We start from the raw sequence: 16422 nt of genomic DNA on the forward strand, positions 1-16422 counted from the left end.
ACAAACAGTAAATGCCATCGACAATGAATGGACAATGCTGAGTGTTTGTGTAAACATAAACATTGCGTAACATCCAACATTGAAGACATTGAGGACGACAGTGAAGACGGAAAAGTGAAGACTGAGAATGAGATGATGTATGATGATAAGAGCGCCCCTCACTTCACACAGGTGTGATTATCTCTCTCTCTCTCTCTCGCTCGCTCGCGCGCAAAACGCCTGGCTTCCTGAGGCCAGGCTATATAAATATTGAACCAATGAAGTATTAACAAGATTTTGTGACTGAATAGAACACAAGTTAATGTTTTGCACTTCCTGATAATGTGAGGTAATTACTCAAATGGGGGTGAAACAGCTTTGTTTAACCTTTAGTGGGAGAGACTCCAGAAGCTCTAAGTTAGATGCAGGTGCTTAGGTCGGTCTGTCTGTCTGTCTGTCTGTCTGTCTGTCTTTCCTTCCTGCTCTCCTCTCCCCTCTGCCTGTCTGCCTGCTCATGTCTCCTCAGGGCTGTATTTTGCGTGTCTTAAGTACCAGGTCTTATTACTTAACTTAAGACCTGGAGGCGTGATCAATGCCATTTGGCTATTCTGAATAAGACCTGGTACTTAAGACACGCAAAATACTGAGTCAGTCTCTCCTCTCCAACTGTCTCTCACCAGGCAGGTTTTCACTACGATGCATTCAATCCAGTGTTCATTTTGTCAACTAAAACTATATGACGAAAAATGTCAGTCGACTGACTACCTTTAGAGTAGAGCTCCACATTACATTATATATGGCAGCCAAGTAGGATTTTGAATGTTTGTTTAAAGTACTTTCCCCAGCCAAGTCTAGTTACTATCAGGATGGATATTACAATGTTTGTTTAGATTAGAGCACGTAAATCGTTTTCCAGACAAGTCTATGGACTTTAATAGATGTTTAGGTTTAGGGCATTAATGATATGTGGCCGATACGGTGGGCGGCTGGCCACTCACTTTACATGAGTGTGATTTTTTTCACTGACGAAAACTGAAACACAAACTAAACTAAGCTATCATGACTACAATAAGACTAAATTGACAATTTTGACTAAATTGACGCATGTATGGCATAGGCCTCCTGTTCCGCAATGTGTAGTCTACTAAAATCGTATGATATTTAGTTGACTAAAACTACACTAAAACTAAACCAAAACGGATGATTCAAAAGACTAAATTTGCTGTCAAAATCAACACTGCTCTTTGCCTGTCTGTCTGTCTGCACGTCTCTCCTCTCTGCCTGTCTGTCTGTCTGCCCATCTCTCCTCTCTGCCTGTCTGTCTGCCCGTCTCTCCTCTCTGCCAGTCTATATGCCCGTCTCTCCTCTCTGCCTTTCTGTCTGTCTGCCTGTCTCTCCTCTCTGCCTGTCTCTCCTCTCTGCCTGTCTGTCTGCCCGTCTCTCCTCTCTGCCTGTCTGTCTGCCCGTCTCTCCTCTCTGCCAGTCTATATGCCCGTCTCTCCTCTCTGCCTTTCTGTCTGTCTGCCTGTCTCTCCTCTCTGCCTGTCTCTCCTCTCTGCCTGTCTGTCTGTCTGTCTGCCTGTCTCTCCTCTCTGCCTGTCTTTCTGCCCGTCTCAGTATCAGTATCAGTAAAGTATTGGTAGCCTATAGGACACTGTTTCCCAAACAGTGCAGGGTCGGAACCCATCTTTGTGTCACAGACCAATTTATTTTCGTGTGTGTGTGTGTGTGTGTGTGTGTGTGTGTGTGTGTGTGTGTGTGTGTGTGTGTGTGTGTGTGTGTGTGTGTGTGTGTGTGTGTGTGTGTGTGTGTGTGTGTGTGTGTGTGTGTGTCCGGCTGTCCGCGCGCGCGAGAGAAAGTTAATGAAAAAAGCAGCTCTATAAACCACGGACGGCTCACATGTTGCATTATATTTTCAAACAGCCAACTTGTATAGGGTTAAAGTGGTTCAACTGATTGTGACGCTTCTAACTATATATAACACACACTGTCCAGCGTGGGGACCCCCCATGGGAACCACATCAAGGACCCCTCATGGTGGTCGATCCCCGCGGGACCTAATTTGAGATCTTTGGAGATGCAGGTGGGAGGGGGGGGGGGGGTAGCCTACATTTGGGACAGAAATGATTCAGGAGAGGATCTGTAAGACTCTGCTTGAACGCCTCAGATAATACAATCACCGCCGCATGATGTTGGCAGGCAGCGCACCGCGTTTCCTTTGGCCGTTGCGGGGGAGAGAGAGAGAGAGAGAGAGAGAGAGAGAGAGAGAGAGATACGGCGAGAGGAGAGGAGAAGAGAGGAGAGTAGGCTATCAGTGAGAGACAGCGCCCCAGTCGGTCTACTCTACAGTGACCCAAAGTACACCCCCCAGCTCTCTCTCTCTCTCTCTCTCTGTGTCTCTGTCTCTCTCTCTCTCTCTCTCTCCCCCCTCTCGCGTCTTCGTCGTCTGACACTTGGCGCACACAACACGCTCATTCTCTCCAGCTTTATATGCGCACGCCTCTCTCTCTCTCTTCTTCTCGGTCCGCCCCGGGAGGAGCGGTGAGCGAGCGGAGCGAGCACACACACGCACTGACTGACACACACGCACACACACGCACACAACAAGCGCGCGCGCACACTCACTCACTCCGCGCAGTGTTTCTTTCCACACCACTGCGGTAAGAAGACGTAGGCTATACCGGAGAGGCAGCCAGCCAGGCGGGCAGTGTGGGAACTGGGAAGGGGAGAGGACACACACAACACACACACAGGAGCTTGGGTATATCGTTTGTTGTGGCACCGACCGACGCTCATTTGAACCAGGCACCTGGCTGGATCCCGTGCCGTGCCGAACCATCACTGAGTTGACCGGGGGTGGACAACTATACAAAACCTTCTTTCTTTCGGAGATTTCTTTTCACAAAACAAGCAACTCGATCGAGGAAAAAGGAGCTTCGTCATAATTAACGGAGCGAATTGCGGGGAAGAGCAACTTTTCTCTATTTTCCGCTGTGATCGTCTCTTCTCGATCTGTTGGGGTTTATCTGTTACCTGCTTATTTAACCTTGGGGGGGGGGGAGTGAGAGAGAGAGAGAGAGAGAGAGAGAGAGACGCGAGAGAGAGAGAGAGAGAGACAGGATAATGATGGGACCGTTACTCGCCTCCATCGGATGGTTCTCGTGTCTGATGTGCGTGGCTGCTGTCCCGCAGATGGTGAGAGGTGAGTGGAGACAAGTCAACGCTACGTGTGCGTGCGTGGATCTCTGAGCGTTGTGCGAGGCTGTGATTTGCAACAAAAAAAAATGATGATGTGCGTGGCTTGGCTTTTCTTTTCATTTTTTACCCCCCCCCCCCACTCCCCCCACTCACCACTTAAAACCCTCAAAACAGACCTGAGTTTGCGCTCTTTTTCTAGGATATCCCTCTTAGCCGAAAATAGCCGATCTGCAAGATCACAAATGCATGCTGTAGATCTTGTAGAGATTGTAGATCTCCTATTTTGTCGACGAACGCCCAAGTTCACATGGTTATATGAACATGATGAGTGATGTTGCATTGAAGAGATTCGTAGCCTATCTTTGACCTGTTAACGTTAATTGTAGCCTATAGCCTACTGAATCGCCTTTTATCTTTATGGAAAAGGATGTGCATAATTAGTACGGTTATGCAGGCTATAGAGTGAGCAGGCTTGCATATTATAATCACTTTCTTGGCGACTATATTGATATGATTGTCTGCAGAATTTGAGCGTCAATGATGGATTTATATGATCGCTTGATGACTCGGAGTCAGTTGGCTCTTATACTGTGACGTGACATATCCGTGATATCAGTGTATTGTTTCGTTGAAATTGAGTGGATTTATGATTTCGGGTTGGCATTGTTGTTTTTTTCGGGGTGTTTGTAATGCGTGGGGACCGAACGGGTCAGTGTGAGCGCACGCACCTTATTTGCACTGATAGCTATATATACTGGAGGCAGAGGTGGTGCTGAGGCTGAGGACACTGTGTATCGACATATATTGTCGCCTATAGCCTACTGTGTGTTTTTTAGCCCTATTTGAAATGTTAAAAAATTGCCTATAAAAATTGCTGATCTACGAGCTTGTAGATCAGCTATTTTTATAGGCTTTTCTTAACGTGTGTTAAACACACACACACACACACACACACACACACACACACACACACACACGCACACGCACACGTGTGTGTGTGTGTGTGTGTGTGTGTGTGTGTGTGTGTGTGTGTGTGTGTGTGTGTGTGTGTGTGTGTGTGTGTGTGTGTGTGTGATTTGATTGAACATTGTGACAGTTTGTAGAATGAGTGCAGTTCGATCCAAGGTCTGCCATATAGAGGATTAATATACAAGCACAATGGCTTGTTTACTTTGGGGTCCTCCATTTTCAATTGATCAGAAAATGTTATGACATAGGCTACAAATATATACAGTATACGGTAGTAGGCCTACTATGCAAAAACAAAAAAAAAGAATCACAATATTGTCCTACTGATATAATGCCCTTAATGTGTTGGTTAAAGTGTCTCTCCACGCCATACAAAGTATAGATTTCCTTATTTATTTATTAATTTTATAAGCATATCATTCCCCCCCCCCCCCCCCCCCCATCTTTGCACAAACATCCTATGTTTAATCCGGGAAAACAGAGAGACTAAAAGATGCTATATATCACTGACATGTATCTACTATATTGACTATAACGGTGACAACAGAGAAGGTCAATTGCGCATACAGCGCCGGTGTTTAGTCTCGCACGTGGCTCCAGTGGCTTCAGTGGCTCCAGGAGGGGGGCAAGGGGGGGTGGAGGTGGAGGCTTAGCCCCCTCCCCCCCTGGTGGAGGCTTAGCCCCCCCCCCCCCCCCGGTGGAGGCTTAGCCCCCCCCCCCCCCCCCCTGGTGGAGGCTTAGCCCCCCCCCCCCCCCCCCCCCCATGCAATAGCCAGCACCCCCAGTCACAATTTTCTGGAGCCATCGCTGCTTTGCACTCGCTAACAACACACTGGTGTGTGTGTGTGTGTGTGTGTGTGTGTGTGTGTGTGTGTGTGTGTGTGTGTGTGTGTGTGTGTGTGTGTGTGTGTGTGTGCGCGCGCGCACTGTAGCAGATGGCGGAGATGTGATGTTGCTGCATGCTGCCGAGTGCCTACAGGTCCGTTTGACCCACTGAGCCAGAACTGAAGCCCCCCCCCTCTTTGATCTGTGAGGGAGAGAACCGTCCAGACAGTACACCGTTCAGTATTGTGCTTAACCAGTTCTGACCTGAGATCAGATGCTAAAAATGTTTCTATGTCAGTCGTACTTCGATTAAAAAAAAATAGCAGACCTACAAGCTCATAGCGCGGCACCGAGTGCCGCGCTACGAGCTTGTATAGATCTGCTATTTTTCAATAGCTAAAGCATGACATGATGCTTGCTAACACTAAAAGTGGTTCCCGCCCCAAAATGGGTTAACAAGCTCTTTCCTCACACAGTCACACTATATATATATTATTTTCCCCCCTGAGCCACATAATGCTGCTGTATATAATGCTAGGAGTATACTTGAGGGAGTTCCTATAGAGATACATTTGAGATGGTTTATAGGAACCAAACGGACCCTTATTGGTCCGTAATGCAGAGAGTGTACAAAGGGAACCATGTGGTTCCATTTGTATACACTCTCAGAGTTGCATTGACACTTGACAGTGACTTACAATATCAATGGGAGTCCCGGAGATTGAAATGACATGAAATGCGGGTCCGAGCCCTTATCCTTGTCAAAATGGGGGTCCTTGAAATGGTTGAAAATGTCTGCTAGAGCCGTAAAAAATCTTCTCTTATGAGGGGTCCCTGCATGGCATATCTTTTCAAATGGTGGTCCGCGGGTCCATGACATGAAAACTTTTGAGAACCACTGCACTATACTCAAGTTCTTGACTCGTCTCGAGTCCAGTCTCAAGCCCACATTTCCATTTACTCGGTCTCGTCTCGTCTCGCACTTAATTTGACTCGAATTTGACGCAGTCTCGGACCAAAGGACTCGGGACTCCTCCCCCACCGAGTCCACTTGAGTCACGAGTCACTACAATATTGACTTTGTCGCCAAAATGAGTATTTTGGCGGTGCCTTGATGGCGTTGTAATGGCTGATTTACACTTGGTTGCATGCTGACAATAGCCGATCTATACAAGCTTGAAGATCTGCTATTTTCAGAGTACACCAAACATAAAAAGTATTGTCTTTTTATACTCGATCTCCTCTCCACTATACTCTCTCCCTAACATTTAGCCTATCTTTCACAGTCTCAGTTGTAAGCATCATATAGCATCATGAAAATGTTTAAATGTTTAAGAACCTCTCGCGCTATACATTTACAGAGGAGGACGTGTGCAGGATGTGTACTAATACACAGAGCATAGGATGTGTACTAGGCTAATATACAGAGGAAGGCTTGTACAGGATGTGTACTAATACAGAGCGGGATGTGTACTAGGCTAATATACAGAGGAAGGCTTGCACATGATGTGTACTAATACAGAGTGGGATGTGTACTAATGCACAGCGGGATGTGTACTATAGGCTACAGAGGAGGGCATGTACACGATGTGTACTAATACAGAGTGGGATGTGTACTAATGCACAGCGGGATGTGTACTATATACAGCGGAGGGCATGTACACGATGTGTACTAATACAGAGTGGGATGTGTACTAATGCACAGCGGGATGTGTACAGAGGAGGGCATGTACACGATGTGTATATTAATACACTGAGGAGGACGTGTGCAGGATGTGTATAGAACGAAGGAAGGAAGACAGAGTTTGTTTAGAAGTGGGTCATGCCACCTGCATTCTCTGCTTATTTAGTTGCAACATGCTGGACTCCGGAGTCGATCCCTGTCAAACACGAGTGTGTGTGTGCGTGTGTGTGTGCACATTCTACTGGGCTGAAAAGATGCCAGAATGTGCTCACTCTCATCAAGGAAGGAGAAGAATGATGGAATGGGTCGATGGATGGATTGTCGGTGTGCCTGTGTGTGCGCTTATAGTTGCAAGGCCCAAATGTCCCCACCAGTATATTCGAATAGACGTTACGAGGACAATTGACCTGGTACTAACAAGATAAATGGTTGTCATGGTTGAAATTATTATTATTATTTTTTTAGAGTTATAGGCTTTTAGGAAAAGATTCAGTTTGGGGTTACAGCGGTAGGATTATGCATATACAGTACGGTATAGGTTTAGCGGGTTACGGGTTCCAGTCATGCCCGACATGTATTAGTCGGGTGCCATTGTTGTCACATGCTGACTATGAAAATGTATAGCTAATTTACATATCAGATGTTTTCTGCTATGGTCTAAAAATCCTATATTGATACAATTGCCATTGTGAAATGTTGATGTTCTCACTAATATAGCAATACAAACTGTGCGTGTGTGTGTGCGCGTGTGTGTGTGTGTGTGTGCATGCGTGCGTGCGTGCGTGCGTGCATGCGTGCGTGTGTGCGTGCGTAAGACTGCTGGCCGCTCTAAGCCTTCGAGCTCCAGCTCTCCCAGTTAGCTCTCATGAGACACCATGATGTTGCCTGGCAGAAAACTCGTATCTCCAATTTGAACTTGTTATGTTTCCATTTTTTGAGCGGTGCCTAACCGCTCCAACTAACAGCTATGTGTGTTTGTCTGTCTGTCTGTCCGTCCACATGTGTATGTATGTCTGTCCGTTTGAGTACGGCAGTAGCGCTGGGTGACCTGGGGTGGCACTATTGTGTAGCATGGCTGTGTGAACCTCCTGATTGGGACGCGCGCGGGCACAGTACACACACGCACACACACACACACACACACACACACACACACACACACACACACACACACACACACACACACACACACACACACACAGTGACTATAACAATCAAAGTGTACTGGACTGGTTTTTTCATAAATGAATGCCCTACTTTGTCACACTAGATTGTCACACAGAAGTGGCAACACACTGAGTTTGTAGATTGGCAATTTCCTTGTTGCCGTTTTTATGCATGTGTGTTTTTAGCAACATTGTTACCATTGGAAATTATCAACAAGGGCTTGTGACTAAACGATGGATATCGGATCCATTGGGAACAAATTTGGTTCTTCATTATTTCTTTCTGAAAAGCAACGGTAAGCAACATATGAGGTTTCCAGCTGACCGGCGACAGCGTGGTGCTTGCTTGGTGAGGCTGGTATGTAGGAGGCAGGCTGCCATAATGAATGCAGCGCAGGAACCAAACCCTGCAAGGTGTCTTGGCTCTGTGCTGTGAGTTCAGAAATACACATCCCGGAACTCCTCTCTCCCTCCATTAATCACATCCCGGGTTTAAGTTCTGTTATGTAATCGAATGCTATGTTGTCCAATGTCTTAGTGTGTTAATGCAGTACAACAGTACATGTGTGGGGGTGGTTGTATTTGGTCTCCCTGCTCTTCTATGGAGACATTTAGACCCTGTGTATTAGAGGTTTGGACTGTTTTCTGGTGTGACTCCGATTTTGAAGCGAAGCAGGCAGTATTAGCTCACTGGGTAAAAAATTAATACATATAATAATGCTGCACTTGTGCAAGAGACCTGGGTTCAATTCCGGGGGGGAAACAGTAACGTTTCGTAGTGCAACTCTATGTTTTGTAGAAAGAAACATAGCTTTTTGTCTGGAGAAGTCTGGATTTTCTTTATACCTTGATCTTATTATTATTATTGTGGTACAACAACATCCCGAACGCACCACAGGTCTGACTGTGCACGGCAGGTCGCTAAATTACTTTCATAATGTCGGAATACTTTTAGTTTTGTTCCACATGCCCACATGTGATCACTTCTACAATCAACCTGCCCCCTATAGAGCGTCGCAGTCTCAACCCCTATACCAGGGCCCAGGAAATGATTCTCAGTTCATTTTCCTCATAGACATTTCAGAAAGTATTTATTTTAAAGACGTTTACGCCGCGGACAAAGACAACTCTTGTCGCGACAAATCATGACAACAAACACAATTCTTTGGGCCGAACAAATAATTAGAAAGAAGAAAAAAACACTTTTTTTGTTGTTTTTCTTCTTTGTTAATATTTGTTTGGTCCAAAATATTGTGTTTGTTGTCATGAGTTGTCACGACTCGAGTTGGCTTTGTCCGCGGCATATAACCGTCTTTAAATAAATACCTTTTGAAATGTCTATGGGAAAAATGCATTGGGATTCATTTCCTGGGCCACTCGTCCTTCTGAAAGGGGGCGGGACTGCGACGCTCTATAAACCTGGACTCATTGCAAACATTCATTGTCAGTTCATAGTTTGATGTCGTCGATGCATGCTCCTGCAGTTTCCTGTTTTTTGACTACTACTTTGTCATCATTTTCTGATTGCATGATTCCTGCCGGCAATTCCAGTTGCCTTGCCTTGCCTTTTTTCTTTATTATATACTTTGAAATCTGCCCCTGTTTACTGTGACTGCATTTTGGGTTCCAAACACTCGAGACACACACCTCCATGTGCTCAGAGCTACGGCACGCTAGACATGGATTTATTTTAATAGAGTTTGTCCCAGAGATCAAAAGTAGCACAAATAGCAGCACTGGTGCTAATCCGGGGCACTCTCTTTCATTTAATGCTGAAAAAGAGCCCATGAAATATACGCTATCACATCATAACGTATAAATATGATATAATATTATCATATTTATCATTGTGTCTTTTCAATGGGCTGACCAGTCGATCTCAACTTGCACATGCATGGGTATTATTATTTTTTTAAGATTTGTTTTGGGACTTTTTATGCCTGACAGGAGTCGAACCCGTGGCACGCCGTCCGGCTGGTTTGGCAGCCTCTAGGTGCCCAGACGGTTGACACATGCATGGGTATTTGCCTGTAAAGATAATGCCAATAATATTGCACAGCAGCAGCCATATTGGAGAGAAATCTGGCCTCTTCCTTACTTCCTTCACAGGTATTATATTATGTATACTAATGAAGGCTCTTTCACTTTCTGGTCAAACAGAGTCAGGGTGCTGATATTGTGCATGGCCCACTGGAAACACTGCTGCAGCAGTGGGTCTCCCTCATGGTTCCTTGAGGGGGTTCCAATTAGTGACTTTCCCCAAATGTAAGCTGTTTTGTTGTGTGTGTGTGTGTGTGTGTGTGTGTGTATGTGTATGTGTATGTGTGCGTGCGTGTGCGTGTGTGTGCGTGTGCGTGTGTGTGTGTGTGTGTGTGTGTGTGTGTGTGTGTGTGTGTGTGTGTGTGTGTGTGTTTGCGAACCGTCATCAGAGGCTGTGGGATCTGTAGGGTTGCAGTCTCATATAGCCCGGATGCAGCGGGGGGTTGGCAGTAGAATATTTATATATCCTGCTACCGTAATAGACAGGGGGTACATAAGCACATGGCCGTTTATCTGCCTTTATCCGTACTCTTTCTCCGACCGAACCACCCTTTTACCACAAATCTCTTTATGCAAAAAAGAAATCTGCACACTCCCAGAATACATATAGGCTAATTGCATTCACAAAAAAAATCTTATTTACTTTACAAATATTACTTAATTAACACGCTGTTGTTGCGCAAGCAACAGCCTACGTCAAAATCGTCATGTTGGGGCCAGACTGGCCAGTCCTTCACAGTGACACGCGTTACATGAACCACGTGACCGGGATTGTTTCTTACCCCTCAATGTCGTGAACGTGCCCTTCTAAGGCAGCCTGTCGCCTACTCTACACTGCTCCATAGCAGCACAGAGACCAGCCATCCGAACAAAACCGTCGCGCAAACGAAACCGAAACAGATGCTTCTGACAACATTTGCCTGTGAGTGCTTAATCGTTGTACTTCTGAACACATTTGCCTGTGCGTGCTTAATCGTTTGCACGCCCGATGCGGCGACGCCTGTGCATTCTGTGCTTGCGTGCGCATTTCCCAACTCTCAGTGATTTATCCACACATCGCCCTGTGTGTGTGTGTGTGTGTGTGTGTCGCGTCACCCTCCAGCCGCAATTGCGAGTGTGCGCTGAACCCAGACTCACACACTATCCATTCCATGCACATATTAGTCCTATATTTACTACAGTACGCCTGACAGACAGTGTCGTCGTTAAGCAGCTCAACCTGCAGCTCAACCCTAGCTGACAGGAGTGACGGTGCTGTGCTGTGAGTGAACTGACAACGCTTGGCTTTCTGACGTCCCTTTCTCACAATCTACAATAGATTTGTTACTAACATTAGGTTGTGGCGAAGTAGAAACGTGGAGAGCAGATAGTGTGTTTTGGACAAACAGGTTAGCATTGGTGTTGATTTGGGTCAAATGGAGTATATATGGCTAAAGATAAATGAACACATGATGTCGGTGGGAGAGGAGTTATTGTGTGTTTTGGACAAACAGCGTGGTGTTGTTTTGTGTCAGCTGAAGCTTCATGTGTTTGTGTTGGAGCGCCTCAGTGTGGCCGTATAGGTCATGTGCAACCTCTTCCAGAGAGAGATGGAGACACTAAATCTCAGCTGGAGAAACATGTTTGCATGCATGCATCCTGCCTTGCATGCTGTGTGCTACTGTTGAGTCTGTCACTCACTTTGACTGATTTATGGCATTGTCTTTCTGTTAAAATCCAACTATGTTAATTTAAGAACTCTGGACATATTAGGTCATTGTTTATTAACTGTGCACACGTGTAGCCTATTGTATGTCAGACTGTATGTCTGTCACCCCACAGTCATAATCCTTTAGTAATTAGGCTGTGGAAATATTCACACTACTTTTACAATGCGTTGTCAACACGTGCTGAGTTGACAAAGATTGACAGATTTTGGAGAAGACTGATAGTTTATCCTTTAGTAATTAGGCTGTGGAAATATTCACACTACTTTTGGATTTGCAGGACCGGCGCCACGGGGGGCAAAGGGGGTATATAGTTACAGACAAAACAATGGTACATTTCCAGGCATTCAATTAAATTCCATTGCTTGAAAGGAAGGAAGTAAGGATGCATCTTAATACAGGATGCAGCAGCATCTTAATGATCTCCCATCTAGAACTGGAAAAACAACATTCCTCACCTATAGGCCATCCTTGGGGTGGGGATGGGGTGCTAATGTCATTGTTGCAGTGGTCAGGGTGCTTAAACTTTAGTTTTTTTCAACCAAGGTTCATGTTTTAGGTTGTTATTAGAGAAACTAAAAGATGAGTGTTCTTTTTTTTTTTCATTTGCTGCTTTCTTTCGTTTTAGGGATTTTAGCTGTTTTTGACAGGGGGGCGGGGGCATTCGAGCATGGGGCTAAATATGTATTTTTTTTACAACATTTTATAGCGATTTCTTTTTTAATTATTTACTATAGTCCTAATAAACCCCTGGGAATTTCATCTGGTCACAAAACATCACGAGATCTACTGAATGTGTCAAACTGACATTGAGCCTATGACACACAGTGTGGCTTCCCCCCAGTAGGCTACCTTCACATTCAGTAGATCCTGTGATTTATTTGTGGCCAGATGTAATTTCCTGGGGTTTATTAGGGCTATAGTAAATAATAAAAAAATAAATCTCCATAATATTTTGTAAAAAAATACATATTTAGCACCATGCTCGAATGCCCCCGCCCCCCTGTACAAAACAGCTAAAATCCCTAAAACGAAAGAAAGCAGCAAATGGAAAAAAAAGAACACTCATCTTTTACTTTCTCTAATAACAACCTACAACATGAACCTTGGTTGAAAAAAACGAAAGTTGTCCTTTAAGTGGCCAGCTACTGTAACTATCCAGGGGTGCTAATGTCATTGTGCTGGGCGTGGTCAGGGTGCTTAAGTGGGCAGCTTAGCTACTGTAACTAGCCTATTTATTTGTTTGTAAAAATGTCAATAATAATATATATATTTCTTTATATTTAGCAATTTTGGAATCCATGTAATAATAACAATAACAATACTACTAATAATAATCATAATAATAACAATAAGCTTCTTTGTAAACTCACTCATTTACAAACAAGCTCACATCAGAACAATAATCCATGTAATAATAACAATAATAATAACAACAACAACAACAACAACAATAACAACACTAATTACAGTACAGTACAGTACAGTACAGAGGACAACATTACAGTACAGTGCAATACTAAGCACTCGCATCGCCCTCCCGCTATTGCCTTCTTCCCATTTGCCATGCATCGAGGATGCGCTAGGATGAGCGGGCCGTAGGCCCGCGAAATTCTAGTATATACAATTATATAGAAACATGTTGAAATATTTAGATTGTATTCATGCTGTATAATATATACTGATGCTGTGGATCTCACAGTGCTGCTCTGAGCCAGAGGGACTCCCAGGGTCCAGCGGCATCCAACCGCAGAGACATTTCTTTCTATATTTATCTGAGCCTACAAACCCACTGCCTGTCCGCAACATGGCTTATATCCCACTAACCTTCCTTGACTTTGAGCGGAAGGGGGGAAAAAATAAACAAAAACAACAATGTGATGTATACGTTTGTCGTTTGTATACTCAGTGGCGCTTTTAGATCGGCTATGAATTTGGAAAAGTAGACAAACAAATGTACTTTAGTACAGTACTTAAGTAAATGCACTGTTACGTTATACAACACTGCCGGTATACACAACTGAATAGGTACACAAAAACGTGATCAATTATTAACCCCAGTGTGGTGTAGTGTGAGCTCGCTCGGTGGCACGCTTGTGATTGTGTTCCTGCGGCTACAAGCACTTACTGTATCTTACTGTATCTCCTGTGTGGGTTTCATGCGTCACTCAGAGGTATCTATAGGGCTACAGCGGACGTCTCTCTTCTAGATCGGGGCTATACAGCGGACGTCTCTCTACTAGATCCGTGATTGTACTGTTCCTACTTAGAGTCAGCACTTATCTCATTAGCCGCTTCGGGAGCAGACATCCTTTGGTTAGACGGTGTCTCTCTCTGTATAGACGGCGTCACGGGGGCAGCTCGGTATGTGCGGAAAGCTAATCGAGAGAGACAGACCAGGCCGCCCGCTTCGAGCACATGGGTTCCCACGCCGGGTGAAACCTAGACGGATCACTCACATGTGGCTCCCGGCATGTGTGGCAGGTTAAAACTCAACCCGTGGCTTCCTGTGAGGTTAGGTCTGGGTTTTGGTATCGAATGAATACCGACCAAACACATGCATCCAACACGGTTTGTATAAATATTCAACAAATCCACGGTGGGGGCAGGTCATGGAGATGCTGATGGATGGGTGTCAGACACGGGATTGCTCCAGGTACTAAACAGGCTGTATATTGTTTACTGGCAGCATGACGCAGGCCTCATCCGGCCCTGCATGCATGGCCTCACAGCTCTCTGACTCCGGCCCATTGTTCTGGACGCCTGCCTGCCTGCCTGCCTGCCTGCCTGCGAGCCTGCCTGCCTGCCTGCCTGCGAGCCTGCCTGCCTGACCACTGACCACTAGTGGGAAGGAAGCACAACGCAACACATGAGTTGTTGCGCCCTTGGAAGTGACCTCCGCATATTAAGCACACCCTCCCACCATCGTGTAAATACAATTACAAATTACAATTTTTTTTATGTTTTTTTTATCGTCCTTTGAAAGATTGTCGTACATTTTAAAATGCGAAGGTATAATGGTGCCATCTTATGCTAGATTACTATTTTCATGCATTTGATTTACATTACCTTGTGTTGTCCCTGCTTACTGTAAATCGCTCTGGATTAAGAGCGTCTGCTAAATGCCTAAATTGTAAATCTTAGCATTGGTGAGGAGTGGACCAATCATATGAAGGTCATTGTAGGTTGAAAATGGGTGAAAGTGGTCCTTTAACCACTTGAATAATACTCTAATACTCTATTCTGGCGGTTGTACATTCCGGGGAAAAAAGCGGATACTCCAGTTTGTGCACATAATAATAGATCAGGTTTCAATAGCTAATAATGTTTCACCTCTCTCTCTCTCTCTCTCTCTCTCTCTCTCTCTCTCCGTGTGTGTGTGTTTGTGTGCGTGTGCATGTGCATGTGCGTGTGCGCGCGTGCGCGCGCTACTGTTGAATGCTGATGCCTTTTTTGAGGTTTGTTCAGCTCCTTATGGTTGCACTGTAACAGTATGTAACTGTGATCAATGTTCAGTGGAATTGTCTGTCGTCTACTAACATAACAGTAGTAGAAGTCTATAGCAGTGATTATCTAAGTGTGGTCTGGGAAACCCCCCCCCCCCCCCAGAGGTCCTTGAGGAGGTTCAATGGTGGTCCCCAGCTAAAATCAGTTTAACCCATCTACAGTAGGCCTGACATCGAAATAAATAAAGTCTTCTGAAAGAATATATTATTGTTCAAAGATCTGTGCCACATTTTCACGATTTTTCCAAAATAGCAGACCTACAAGCTCGTCGCGCGCTATGAGCTTGTAGATCTGCTATTTTTCAATAGCTAAAGTATAACATAATGCTTAGTTAAAAACCGTCCAGAATGGGTTAACCACTTTGACTCAATCTGCTCACAACAAGTATAGTGATGGCATGTGATGTGACGTGTTGTGAGCTTGCAGTTCTGCTGTTTAAAAGAATAGATGCCACATATTAAAAGAAACATGAATTGAATACAGTAAAAAAAAAATACACAATCAATTCAATGCAATCAAAAATATGGAAATTGCCTGCATGTCCTGAATTGTGACCTGAATCCTCCTATAGTTTTTAGACTAATATGAGTCTGAAGCAGTATATTTAATAATAATAATAATAATAATAATAATAAACATTATTTATATAGCACATTTTCATACATAAAATGCAACCCAAAGTGCTTCACAAAGATAACAAGCAGCGGAATGCCGGGAAAAAAGCAGGTCAATACAAGACACAATATATACAAATTAGCAAATAAAAATATCAATACAAAAGAAAAAACAAAAAAAAATGGCAAGGAAAATTATCAGAACATTGAATATGAAGACAAGATAAATCTAAACAAATGCCACGATGAAAAAATAAGTTTTCAGCTCACTCTTAAAAAGTACACACACACACACGCACGCACGCGTGCACGCACGCACGCAAACACACACAAATATGGGAGTCCTTGATATGAAATAAAATTGAGAAGCACTCACACAGTCACCAAAGTGTTGCGTTTGTGTCCTCATCACAAATGGAATGTGATGAGCTTACGTTACTGCAGTTTATGTCATCACAGTAATTGCAGGGAGATCATATTCCAAAAAAAGCTCATATCAGTCTATTGACACGCGCCACTGCAATAAGCGATGCGAAACACACAGCATTTCTGTAGACTTAGATAGCATTTGATACAGACTTATAGCATGTTATGTAGACAGCACTATAATTGCATTGTATGTAGTCATAGCACGTCATAGTACATAATAGCATAGTAGTATATATGTATAGTTTATATGTATAGTGTCATTATATAGATATTCCACTGTTACTTTCTTAGCTTACGCATGTTTC

At 44.3% G+C, this 16422-nt stretch overlaps 1 protein-coding gene across 1 annotated transcript in view; it reads left to right on the forward strand.

Moving 5' to 3' along the window:
- Window positions 1-3079: 3079 nt before the first annotated feature.
- Window positions 3080-16422, forward strand: part of LOC310872011 (EGF-like repeat and discoidin I-like domain-containing protein 3) — a gene marked incomplete at its 3' end in the record, with an annotated part of 237840 nt that continues 224497 nt past the window's right edge. The window contains 1 exon segment of the mRNA XM_083783672.1: window positions 3080-3181. Coding sequence (XP_083639798.1) covers window positions 3103-3181 — 79 coding nt within the window. The 5' untranslated portion in view covers window positions 3080-3102.

Source organism: Protomyctophum parallelum, assembly GCF_964188405.1.
Source record: "Protomyctophum parallelum genome assembly, chromosome: 15".
NCBI classification, from domain to species: Eukaryota; Metazoa; Chordata; class Actinopteri; order Myctophiformes; family Myctophidae; genus Protomyctophum; species Protomyctophum parallelum.